The sequence below is a fragment of the Oncorhynchus mykiss genome, chromosome 1 (genome assembly GCF_057628025.1).
Source record: "Oncorhynchus mykiss isolate SJ-2025 chromosome 1, ASM5762802v1, whole genome shotgun sequence".
Taxonomy (NCBI): domain Eukaryota; kingdom Metazoa; phylum Chordata; class Actinopteri; order Salmoniformes; family Salmonidae; genus Oncorhynchus; species Oncorhynchus mykiss.
In genome coordinates, this window is record NC_143022.1 from 28,817,982 (window position 1) to 28,828,558 (window position 10,577).

The following is a 10,577-nucleotide window of genomic DNA, read 5'->3' on the forward strand; positions in this document are numbered from 1 at the left end:
TTCGTGATTGATCGCTTGCATTTTAATATCAGACTGGGTATTTTTTTTTTATCAAACATCTTTACAATGACAAAAACAGTACAAAATACAATAAATGTGACGGTACCTGACGATAGAAACAAGGAAGCACGTTAGATGTGTAAGATGTATGTTGATGGCTGTAGATTCGTGACTCGTCTGAAAATAGCAGGGAGCTAAAGCGACCATTAAAATTAGAGCATGTGGAAACTAACTAACTAACTCGCTCTTACAGCAATAACATGACCAATATCTAACAGGTAGCGTACACATACAGTACCAGTCAAGTTTGGGTATTCCTTTATTTTGACTATGTTCTACATTGTAGAATAATAGTGAAGACATCAAAACTATGAAATAACACATATGGAATCATGTAACCAAAAAAGTGTAAAACAATTCTACATTTATTTTATATTTGAGATTCTTCGAAGTAGCCACCCTTTGCCTTTGACAGTTTTGCACATTCTTGGCCTTCTATCAACCAGCTTCACCTGAAATGCTTTCCCAACAGTCTTGAAGGAGTTCCCACATATGCTGAGCACTTGTGGCTGCTTTTCCTGCACTCTGCAGTCCAACTCATCCCAAACCATCTCAATTGGGTTGAGGTCTGGTGATTGTGGAGGCCAGGTCTTCTGATACAGCACTCCATCACTCTCCTTCTTGGTCAAATAGCCCTTACACAGCCTGGAGGTGTGTTTAGGGTCATTGTCCTCTTGAAAAACAAATGATAGCCCCACTAAACGCAAACCAGATGAGAGGGTGTATTCCTGCAGAATGCTGTGGTAGCCATGCTGGTTGAGCGTGCCTTGAATTCTAAATAAATCACTGACAGTGTCACCAGCAAAGCACCACCACATCATCACACATCCCCCTCCATGCTTCACGGTGGGAACCACACATGCGGAGATCATCTGTTCACCTACTCCATGTCTCACAAAGACACGGCAGTTGTAATCAAAAAACTCAAATTTGGACTCATCAGATTTCCACCAGTCTAATGTCCATTGCTCATGTTTCTTGGCCCAAGCAAGTCTTTTATTATTGGTGTTCTTTAGTAGTGGTTCTTTGCAGCAATTCGACCGTGAAGGCCTGATTCACGCAGTCTCCTCTCAACAGTCGATGTTGAGATGTCTGTTACGTAGACTCTGTGAGGTGCAATCTGAGGGGCAGTTAATTGCCCATTTCTGAGGCTGTTAACTCTATATGAACTTATACTCTGCAGCAGAGGTAACTCTGGGTCTTCTCTTCCTGTGGCGGTCCTCATGAGAGCTAGTTTCATTATAGTGCTTGCTGGTTTTTGCAGCTGCACTTGAAGAAACTTTCAAAGTTCTTAATTTTCCAGATTGACTGACCTTCATGTCTTAAAGTAATGATGGACTGTCATTTCTCTTCACTTATTTGAGCTGTTCTTGCCCTAATATGGACTTGCTCTTTTACCAAATAGGGCTATCTTCTGTATAACCCCCTACCTTGTCACAACACAACTGCTTGGCTCAAACGCATTAAAATAAGAAATTCCAGAAATTAACAAGGCAAATTAATTGAAATGCATTCCCAGTGACTACCTCATGAAGCTGGTTGAAAGAATGCCAAGAGCATGCAAAGCTATCATCAAGGCAAAGGGTGGCTACTTTGAAGAATCTCACATAAAATATGTTTTGATTTGTTTTACACTTTTTTGGTCACTAAATGTTTCCATGTGTTATTTCATAATTTTGATGTCTTCACTATTATTCTACAATGTAGAAAATATCAAAAATAAAAAACCCTTGTATGAGTAGGTGTGCCTCACCTTTTGACAGGTACTGTACATAGTGAACTCCTACACATTGTAAATATGAAAATAGAATACAGTAATTTCAGAACATGGCCTACCACCTGAATGTCAATATCAGACTGGAAAGAATTGAAGTTTGCGATCTCTCCCTATCTGCAAGCATGACCAATGGCATAACAACTTACTGATATGTAAATTTAACCAACCAATAGGAATACACAATCAAAATACAGGTTTCTGCAGTGTCAAGTGGAAACATAACCAACCCTGTTACACAGACAATAGAATAATATTTACATTTTTAGTTCCAATACTCATTTACAGTATATACAACCATTTGGCAGCGAGAAGTGTATGTAATATACTGCATATACAACCATTTGGTCACTATCATAAGGCAGGAAGTGCCGAATGAACCACCATATCCCTAAACACACACAACAGACTACAGGCAGGGATTTGTATGCATTGAATCCCTAAATCATTCAGGATTTCTCACAAATAGTCCAGGCATCTACTATCCAGAGGTCCAAAGAGGGAGGACTTCCCGTGACAGAGGCAAGTCTAATACTCAGGGTAAATTCAGCACCAGTGTGCCCCCTGCTGGAAAAGTTGATAATTCAGTTAGCCACTGCTAGGGCCTCTGGGACGAGAGAGGCAAAGAAGGCTTTGAAAAAGATCCAGGCAGTCCAAACGATGGACACCCTGTGTGGAGGCACCAGCACTGCAGTCAGGGGGTGTGGTTCATCAACCTCAGCCTCCGCCCCGGCCCCCTCTTCTCCTGCAGGGTCCTCCATCTGAGAGAAGAGGAGAAACTGTTAGCCCCACCGCCAGAGTTAAGATATAAACAGACTGTATTTATTCAACACTGTTACTGAAACGCTACATGCTGTGTGAGGAATGTTACTACATTGTTATAAAGCCATCTCTGTTTTCCACCGCCAGAGAAAACGTGACTTACAGGTGGAACTGGGTTCCTGTCCTGGTGGTTCTGGATGACCTCGGGGACCTGGTTGTTGGGACCTCTGACCAGGGGCCTTCTCCTGAAGGGGAACCAGCCTGCTGTGTGCCTGAGAGGAAGACAACAGGGATTAATAAAGTAGATCTGCATGATTTTTCTTAAACTGTGTGTTTATTACAGTCATAGCATACAGTCAAAGTACACAGGATACATGTTATTTGTGAGTAGATCTTATTCACGTGGTGGTGAATTTCATGTTATTAATGGTTAAGAACAGGAAGTGCAAAAAAATAGGCAGTACCAACTCACTGATATGATAATAATGGAAACTCTGTTTACATTCCCAGGACCAGTACAACTAACAGATAATGAACATTTTCTTCTCTTCCTTTTTTCTATTCTGGTTAGGGCCAGTTTGCGCTGATCTGTGAAGGGAGTAGTACACAGCGTTGTACAAGATCTTCAGTTTCTTGGCAATTTGTCGCATGGAATAGCCATAATTTCTCAGAACAAGAATAGACTGACAAGTTTCAGAAGAAAGTTATTTGTTTCTGGCCATTTTGAGCCTGTAATCGAACCCACAAATGCGGATGCTCCAGATACTCAACTAGTCTAAAGAAGGACAGTTTTATTGCTTCTTTAAATCAGAACAACAGTTTTCAGCTGTACTAACATATTTGCAAAAGGGTTTTCTAATGATCAATTAGCCTTTTAAAATGATAAACTTGGATTAGCTAACAACTTGCCGCTGGAACACAGGAGTGATGGTTGCTGATAATGGGCCTCTGTACGCGAATGTAGATTTTCCATAAATATCAGCCGTTTCCAGCTACAATAGTAATTTACAACATTGACAATGTCTATACTGTATTTCTGATCAATTTGATGTTATTTTAAATGTACAAAAAAAAAAATATTTTCTTTCAAAAACAAGGACATTTCTAAGTGACCCCAAACTTTTGAACGGTAGTGTAAGAACAAACAAACAGCCACAAAAACAGCAAACTCACAGGTACATAAGGAGGAGGCTGCTCATGACCAGGACGAAGCGGCTCAGGCTGGAGTAGAAGTAGACGATGCTGAGGAAGACACCCAGACGTGCAGCCGTGTACACCCAGTCAAGCCAATCCCGATTGATATCCTCCTCATCCTCCATCACAGGTCCGCCCTGGGCGTTCATCCGCAGGTTCTGATTGGCTGCTCCCGGGTTGATGAAGGCGGCGTCCTGTGCATTCTGATTGGCTGGCAGGGCTGCTGGGATAGCGGCTTGGTGGGGTGCGACAGGCAGGGATGGGCCGGCGGCTGGGGCAAAGGGGGCAGAGGCTGCTGCTGCTGCGTAGGCCGCATGGCTTTGGGACAAAAGACAGACACAGTCTAAGCAAAACACACTTCAAGTATTTTCCCTGCTTAACCCTTGCCTACAATTTCCGTGCCCCCGCAAAAATCTAATTAACGCAAAAATCCCCAAGAAAATGTGTCTAAGCTAGAGATGTTTTTTTTTTTGCATGGGCTGCTTCTCAATCCACTCCATCTGCCGATATCACCCTAGACTGGTATTTGTCAGACCATGACACATCCTGAAAATCGTTCTTCTCAAGAAAATGTCCGTAGCGTCAGCACATTTTGGCCTACAAACTATTCTATTGAAAGATGATACTCTCACGAAAATGACAGTTCTAAAGACAGCTTCACAAGACTCATCTGAAGTTGGTACAGCCTCTTCTGCCAACTTCTGTCTGTAGCCTCCAAACGGTTTGGGCTACACACTAATATGACATCTCAGTGGAAAGCTGACTCCTACGAACACGATGGTGTTCTGCGTTTTGCTCTAGGACGCCCACAAGTATCACAAGACTTGCCTGAAGGTCCCTGGTACCAGTTTTGAAAAATTAATATAAGTATCAGTCAAAAGTTTGGACACACCTACTCATTCAAGGGTTTTTCTTGATTTTTTATATTTTCTACATTGTAGAATAATAGTGAAGGTATCAAAACCATGAACACATATGGAATCAGATGTTCAACAAATCTAAATATATTTTAGATATTCTTCAAAGCAGCCATCCTTTGCCTTGATGACAGCTTGGCATTCTCTCAGCCAGCTTCATGATGAATGATTTACCAACAGTCTTGAAGGAGTTCCCACATATGCTGAGCACTTGTTGGCTTTTCCTTCACTCTGTGGTCTAACTCATACAAAACCATCTCAATTGGGTTGAGGTTGGGTGATTGTGGAGGCCAGGTCATCTGATGCAGCACTCCATCACTCTCCTTCTTGGTCAAATAGCCCTTACACAGCCTGGAGGTGTGTGGGGTCATTGTCCTGTTGAAAAACAAATTATTGTCCCACTAAGCGCAAACCAGATGGGAGTGCATATCGCTGCAGAATGCTGTGGTAGCCATGCCGGTTAAGTGTGCCTTAAATTCTAAATAAATCACAGACAGTGTCACAAAGCACCCCCACACCATCACACCTCCTCCTACATGCTTCATGGTGGGAACCACACATGCAGAGATCCTCCGTTCACCTACTCTGCATCTCACAAAGACATAGCGGTTGGAACCAAAAATCTCAAATTTGGACTCATCAGACCAAAGGACAGATTTCCACTGGTCTAATGTCCATTGCTCGTGTTTCTTGGCCCAAGCAAGGCTCTTCATATTATTGGTGTTCTTTAGAGTGGTTTCGTTGCAGTGATTTGACCATGATGGCCTGATTCACACAGTCTCCTCTGAACAGTTGATGTTGAGATGTGTCTGTTATTTGAACTCTGTGAAGCAGAGTGGCTGCAATCTGAGGTGCAGTTAACTCTAATGAACTTATCCTATGCAGCAGAGGTAACTCTGGGTCATCCTTTCTCGTGGGGGTCCTCATGAGAGCTAGTTTCATCATAGCGCTTGATGGTTTTTGCGACTGCACTTGAAAAAACGTTCAATGTTCTTGAAATTTTCCAGATTGACTGACCATGTCTTAAAGTAATGATGGGACTGTCGTTTCTCTTTGCTTATTTGAGCTGTTCTTGCCATAATATGGACTTATTTGACCAAATAGGGCTATCTTCCAGGTGACTACATCATGAAGCTGGTTGAGATAACGTCAAGAGTGTGCAAAGTTGTAATTTTTTTACATTTTACCTTTATTTAACTAGGCAAGTCAGTTAAGAACAAATTCTTATTTTCAATTACGGCCTAGGAACAGTGGGTTAACTGCCTTGTTCAGGGGCAAAACGACAGATTATTACCTTGTCAGCTCGGGGATTCGATCTTCGATAAGCTCGGGGATTCGATCTTTCGGTTACTAGTCCAACACTCTAACCAGTAGGCTACCTACCTGCCGTAATCAAGGCAAAGGGTAACTACTTTGAAGAATCTCAAATATATTTAGATTTGTTTAACACTTTAGGTTACTACATGATTCCATATATGTTATTTCATAGTTTTGATGTCTTCACTATTATTCTACAATGTAGACAATTGTTAATAATAATTAAAAACCCTGGAATGTGTAGGTGTGTCCAAACTTTTAACTGGTACTGTACATAGTTTAGTGCCTAAAATATGGGGATACCTATTTCTTATATCTCTCAGATATAGGACAGACAGTTCAAAACAAACTTCCTTTTACATTTTTTGGGGGACTGTTATTCCATGTAGGAATCTGTTTTTCAATGCGTTTCTATTGGCTAATAGCAGTAATGCCAAATTCAATGTTCCATTGAATCATTTTTGTATATATGTTTTAATAACTTAATGGGTCTTAAAATTCAAAATCAAACAGCTAAATAATCCTTGGTATGACCATCTTAAAACACTTTCATATGTTAGCTTATTATTTATTTATTTTTGGATCAGAAAACTTGTGGGACCAAATAAAACCACCCACGGGCCAAATTCGGCCCGCAAGTTTGGGAACCCTGCTCTAGAGGGTTAATAATATGCTATGGCAGAACAGTAGGAAGTAACATAACTAAATGTGATAAAATGCTTGTGATTGAATACTTACTACTGCATGTAGTACTGGCGAGCATACATGTGCTGCAGCCAGAGAAGCTGTTGAGGGCTGTAGAGGGAGTAAGTGGGGAAGGTTGGGTTTGTCATCTCTGCTGCCACTAGCCTAGAAACACAGGATAATAGCAATGTGAATGACATGTCATGTCAGACTGAAGGATAGACCAATGTATTGCAAATAATCTCCAAGCAATATAACTCTTCATAAAGCAACACAAGTAATAGATACAGTACTAATACCACCAGCCTTATGCAAAGAATGCACCAGTCTTGTTAACTCACGCTGTAGCGCCAGGCCATGCAGCTGCTGGTGGGGTGTGAGAGGGGGCAGGGGGCCTGCGCAGTCTCGGTTCTAGATCAGTGGGCACAGATGGGGCTCGGGAGGCACCCTCTGGGTTCTGACCGGTAGGCATGGCCGATGTTTGTGCCTCTTGCTGCTCTGATTCCCTGACCTGATTCAAAAGTGAGAAATGGTGTTACACCACAGGTGTGGACATCAGTGGATGCTCCTCAGAGGAGGACCATCCTCAGTGAATTTCTGAAAAATAAAAACTATTAATTAAAAAAAAAAATGTTGGCAAGGAAAGATTTTTTCCTCTGTTCACAGACAGCTGATGTGTTGTGCACTTAAGTCCACAAGCGAAGGGAAAAGGTGAGAGGAGGAGAGTGTGTTGATGCGAGAAGGAATATAACGAGCAAAGTCATCATGCTGTTGGTATGTGGCTACTATGAAAGTGAACTGTGTTTGCGTGTGATCAGGGGTGTTTTCTTTACACCAATTCTGATGAAAACCTTAAACGGAAGCAAACGTAACGGTGATAAACATATCTGAATTTGTCCAAAATAAACTCTTGTTTGCAACTGTTGGACTAATGATTACATCCTAGAAAAGCTAGATGCAGGCAAGTGTGTGCAAGGTGGTATTAAATGTGTCACTGAGTGTCACCTTGACTACTCAAACATTTCTCTTGACCTGTGTGCACCTACATTCTTAACCTTCATTCATAGGATAGGTTGTAGCAACTTCATGATGGGTGTAGGGAAAATTTAAGTATGATGTAGTAGTCTAAAGCTATCGATATTACATTAAGCTTGGTGAATGGAATATGAATGACAGAAAATGAATGACAGTCATCCAATATGCTGAAATAAGGCCATGCTCATTAAAAAAAATACCGTCTTCCCTCATCTTAAACGATACTGACAAAGTGACAACAGAAACTATCACAGTAGACTAGAGGATTCAAAATAACATTTTTGGACAGTATCTTGCTTGTCCTTTGTTTTCAATTGTTCTAACGTGAAAGGTACTTGGTCCTGGTTCCTTAAACTGCACTTGAATATGTATTGTATGATTATTTGCATACCATTCCCAATCTGAAAAAAAAAGCTTTTTACAATCCCTCACAGACATGTCTAGACCCATTTGGCACTAAAATACAGGAATATACTCACACAATGTTTTTTTAAAAGTTATGTGAAACCCCCAACCTAGCTATCTTTAGATCTAGCTGCATAGCTATAAGCTGCAGTAAAGTTTCAGAGATGCAAAGTTATGGTCTCCAGAGAATCCTAATGAGAGCATTTGTGCACCTGTCTCCTGCTACCCACTGAGCTGGGACTCCTCTTTCCAGAGAACAGAACAGACTCCACTGACACATTCTCAACCACTGAATGGGGGTATAATTGAGACGATTTTGGCTGATAAGGAGTCATTTGATAAGCCAAAACGCCCTATCAACTGTGTGAGGTGGCTTTTTCCTAAGCTGCATTTCTGGCTTTGACTGTCCTTTGTCAGCTCTGGGAGCTCCCAATTATTGCTACTAGTTAATATTCATGAGGTGTGCATGGTTTCTAAAGCAGAACATGAGGGAATCACTGGCACAGCAGAACTAAAAAGTTTCATCATGGTTTGGCACAATATCTTGGGGAGCAACAACTGAGACATTGTTGACTGGTGCTATTTAATGAGTAGATTTAAAATAGCTTCACCTAGGACTACATCATAACCTTCACATAGAATCCAGTGTCACAGTTTCAGATAGGGTTCCATATGGGGTACTTTACCTTTGGTCTTGCTCCTAGTGGACCTATAGGCTGAGTCCTTACTGCACACACCAGGTGCACAGTGGGTGTTAGGTCTGTCTGTGAAGACATATACATACATGATAAGATACACCAGACAACATGAACCACAGTAATATACATGACATCCATTCTTGGCACTGGACATAGAGGGACACCCATTTAACCTTTTAAACAAAATTAACCAAAAATGGCTGTTGAAAAATCCTGTAAGAAAAGTAGTGAACTGAGTGATCAACATCTGATCTGAAGTTTAGAAAAGGGGTTATGAGGGGCTTATAATAGGCTTGAACTCCAGGGTTGTCAAAGTCCAGCTTTCAGTCTGGGTTTTGTTCAAAAAATAATGATTATATTATTGTGATTAATTGACCAAAAATATGAAATATACAAACTGTTCTGCACAGTTTAAAGTCACGGCAGTAATACTAAAACAACTAAGACATGTTTCGCAATTACCGGAGTTAAGGTATTTGTGTGGGCTGACTGAATCCCTGATCTAGGCACATTATGTTGAATCAGTAACATTATATTTTTGACAGATGATGCCTGCAATCTGACCAGATGCTTGAAACATAACTCAGTATATAGATAGCGTTCTGAGAATATGTCTAATTGTTAGATAGGTGAACAAGCACACACACCTACCTTTCTGAAAATATCTCTTACATGCAGGTGGTCTGGGAGCAGCTTGCCAGAGTAAATTAGTCTCTGATCACTTTCAGCCTGTGGGGGAAAGTGGGACAGATGTCAACACAAGACACACACTGACAGCAACCACGATTAATAAACACAACTATGCATAGCCTAGCTAGCTAACTTAGCTGTTTGGCTTGAATGATTGTTATTGACAGTAGCTAGCGTCACATTCGCTGACAAGCTTCCTTGACCTATATAACTTGGCAAGGACTTGCTAGCTTGCTCTGGTAACGTTAGCTAGCTAAGTTAACTATTACATTCACTCACCGGGTTGTTTGGGTACATTCTCGACAAATGTGTCTTCAACTCTTTCACTGACCAGTCCATGTCAACTCCTTCAATCGTTTGATCCCCGTGGGCTTGATTAGGTGTTTTTATCACAAGCTTGATTGTTTTTTGTCTAGGAAAACCAGTATTGTCCATGTTTATTTTCTTGTGACCACTCCCAACGCGATTAAGTAGTAGCTACAATGTAGCCTCTTAGCTATCAAGTAATAATATCAACGGAGTGAGTAACTACAGTATATGATCATCCGAAATGTCAGATACAAAGTAGCAATCAATTTCTTCACCTGAAAACTTTTTAGTTGAAATGAGGAAGTGGTTGACGCAGCCTGTCGAGTGAAAAGGAGGGTTGTTTGGAAACACATTGTGGCTTGACGTGATTGGCTAACCAGGCTCGTGATCAAACGTGGAGGCTCGTGGAGCATGCTGTACTGCGCATGCTGTGCAAAGATAATGATACCAGCTTCGAAGTTACAGTTCACCAAGTTACATCAGTCATATTTTAAGATTGTCCAAATTATTTTCCACATGCAAAAGACATAAACATTTCAATAGATAATTGTGCTCTATACTATACTTATCAAACAAACATTTTGTGGGTTCCGGTTGAACCAAAAATAACTTTATTTTGAAAGTTAGGCTTCTTAGAATGAACATTGAAACGAGCATTATGATATTGGTGTTCAAGGGATTACACAATACAAGAAGCCTAGTTATCACTTTAATCTTTGTTTACAAGTCAAA

The 10,577-nt window shown here is 40.9% G+C and overlaps 1 protein-coding gene across 1 annotated transcript; it reads right to left on the reverse strand.

Annotated features, from left to right (window-relative positions):
• LOC110520206 (homocysteine-responsive endoplasmic reticulum-resident ubiquitin-like domain member 1 protein) lies at window positions 1-10,251 on the reverse strand. The gene is made up of 8 exons (XM_021597364.3): window positions 9,816-10,251; window positions 9,498-9,575; window positions 8,835-8,912; window positions 7,050-7,219; window positions 6,763-6,873; window positions 3,770-4,108; window positions 2,760-2,868; window positions 1-2,595 (listed from the first exon to the last, which is right to left on the reverse strand). The coding sequence occupies exons 1-8, from the start codon at window positions 9,969-9,971 to the stop codon at window positions 2,419-2,421; spliced, it is 1,218 nt and encodes a 405-aa protein (XP_021453039.2). The 5' UTR covers window positions 9,972-10,251; the 3' UTR covers window positions 1-2,418.
• Between the last annotated feature and the right edge of the window lie 326 nt (window positions 10,252-10,577).

Bases quoted from the DNA above. Each gene is read 5' to 3' on its own strand.
- LOC110520206 (XM_021597364.3), bottom strand. From the start codon at position 9,971: ATGGACAATACTGGTTTTCCTAGACAAAAAACAATCAAGCTTGTGATA. The intron at 7,220-8,834 runs GTAAAGTACCCC...CTTTTGAATCAG, and splicing joins CACTAGGAGCAAGACCAAAG to GTCAGGGAATCAGAGCAGCA. The intron at 2,869-3,769 runs GTGAGTTTGCTG...TCTTCCTCTCAG, and splicing joins AGCCTCCTCCTTATGTACCT to GCACACAGCAGGCTGGTTCC.